The 2423-nt window shown below is 41.2% G+C and overlaps 1 pseudogene across 1 annotated transcript; it reads right to left on the bottom strand.

Annotated features, from left to right (window-relative positions):
* Nucleotides 1-1024: 1024 nt before the first annotated feature.
* On the bottom strand, nt 1025-2026 carry TEOVI_000379000:pseudogene (annotated as a pseudogene). Its single transcript has one exon. A coding segment is annotated over exon 1 (1002 nt).
* Between the last annotated feature and the right edge of the window lie 397 nt (nt 2027-2423).

Raw genomic sequence — 2423 nt, 5'->3', positions numbered from 1 at the left:
CGCTCGTTAAAAAAACTCAAAAACTCAAAAATGTGAAAAATGTCAAAATCTCGCAAAAATTTTAAATAAAAAAAATTAAAAATTTTTAAATTAAAATTCGAAAATTCGGAAAATAGAAAAAAAATGAAATACAAAAAAACGTTACTGAAAAACGCGAAAAAAAAAATTAGTGCTGTCCAAAATCTGAAAAATCTTTAAAAAATCGCGAAAAAAAATAATTTAAAAAAAAACAAATTTGAAAATTTTTAGGAGTTGAAAAATAACTATAAAAAAATTAAAACTAATAGCTCGAGGAGAGATAGTCAAAAATTGAGAAATAACGAAAAAAATCTAAAAACATTAAAAAAATATCTAACCATAAAAATTCAAAGAAATGTAGTGGAAAAAATTTTGAGCCCAATAAAAGAATTAATACAATCACAGTGTTACAAACACACACTATTTCCAGGGAACTTGCGTGTTAAAATATATCAAAAGTTTTCAAGTATCAAAAATTCTTTTTAAAAAGAGGGGGAAAATTTTTTTTAAAAAGCAAGGCCACAAATGCAGAAACCATAAGAGTGAATTTCTTATTCAAATCAAAACTTGAATCTTTACATTTTTCTTCTATCCATCCACATACTGCTTTCTCACCTGCTTTGACATTTTTGTTTTCTGCCTCGCATTCTTCTTTTTTAGTATGTTTTGTGCACCTATCTGAGGGCGTTGTTGATCCTCCTGTAGTTTGCGATTGTGTTACAGGGACACCCTTGTCTTTTGCTTTTGTCGAATTAAATTTGCACTTCTTATCGTCGGCGCTGTCTTTTGTATAAGTACAATAAGCCTTTGCGTCGTAATCAGTATCTTTTTCTATTGCTTCGCATTCTTTTTTCTGCACTTCCACTGCCTCCGTTGCTGGTTTGCTGGGGTGTGATGGTGATGAAGCCGCTACTTGGCTGTGCTGCTCTTTAACTTGTTGTTTCTTGGCCAAAAGCCACGCTGCTGCGAGCTCCGCTGCCACTGCGCTGTGGGCTGCTTGGATTTGCTGCAGCGCCGCCTGCCGTCACTGCAGTTTGTCTGAGGCTTCTTCCATTTTATGTACGAAATGTAAGGAATGAAATTCGTCGGCGGTGTCGGTTACTTTCGTTGTGTATTTCACACAAAGCCCCTCATTGCTCGCCCCCGAGCAGCCGGTGTTTTCGTAATGACCGAGATATCCCGCGTTGCTTACTATTTTGATGAGGCTGTGAACATGGTCGAGTGCATTTCTGATGCTTTCTGCGCTCACTGTTGCTTTTCTTGTGTTGTGGCATAGTTTTTTGACTTTGGTGAATTGCGCCTGTAATCCGGTATTTGCTCCATTCCAGTTCCCCGTGTCTTCTTTTGGTGTGCAAGGTTTGGTTCCCGAGTTGCCGCCGTCTTCTAAAAAAAGGCACATCATTGCATATGCTATTGTCGCTTTGTTTTGCGCTATTCCCTCGTCGCCACACTTCGTTACTGCTTTATAGTCCGAGTGCGCTTCGCCGTCGGTTCCGAATCCCCCCAGGCCGCTGTCCTCGCCGTAGATCGCTTGGTTAAGGTCCTTGTCGACTGCGGTTTTGGTTGTTTCTGTTAGTCCCGCTGCCGCCTGCGTTGTTGATTCTTGTAGTTTTTTTGCCTTTTCCAGGGCTTGCTCTATTTTAAGTCTTGCAATTTCTCTGTGCGAGCCTTGTATCTTGGAGAAGCTGTTTTGTTCGAGCTTTGCTGCAATCGCGGTGCCTTGTTTGATTGCTTGCCTAGCGGCTGTCCAGCTAGACCATTCGGTCTTCCAGTGTGGCTGCTGGTCCTTGTCCTTGTTTTCGGTGTCGCCACAGTTTACTTGCTGGTCGTCTGCTTTGATAAACTTTGCTTTCCACTTCGGATCGCTAAGACTCATGTTTATGGCGTTAAGTTCTGCGATTAGTGTACTTATGTCCGCTGGTTGCTGGTCCGCTGGCGCGCCGGTTGATTGTATTTGCATCAGCCTGCACAACGCTGCGAATGGCGCCGCATTTGCGCCGGCTGGAATAATAGCTGTCGCTAACTGCGAAAGCATGCTTATTAATGTTACTACTAGGCTTGATGCCAACAACATGCTTATCCGGCAGCTTCAAACGAGCCCTGGTGACAAAGTGGGTAAAAAGAAACTTGCATATCCGATTTAGACTTGAGGATTTTCACAATATTGTGAGCGTTTTCGTGTAAAAGCAGGCTGGACGTTTTGATTTGTCGGGCATTTCCCTCTCGAAATCAGCGTAAGTCAGCACTGTGTCGCTTTTCTGTCGACATTCCATTGACTGGTATTAAAATTGAACAAATGGCTTGTGTCCGGGCCTGTGCCTGTGGTACACTTTATTTTTCACAGCTTTTTTGCTTTAAAAATACTCTTCTTTAACCGCATCACCACAAATATTTCCATATGCAAG

The sequence above is a fragment of the Trypanosoma equiperdum genome (genome assembly GCF_001457755.1).
Source record: "Trypanosoma equiperdum strain OVI genome assembly, contig: ctg_817, whole genome shotgun sequence".
Lineage (NCBI taxonomy): Eukaryota > Euglenozoa > Kinetoplastea > Trypanosomatida > Trypanosomatidae > Trypanosoma > Trypanosoma equiperdum.
This window is presented reverse-complemented; position numbering and strand designations above follow the sequence as displayed.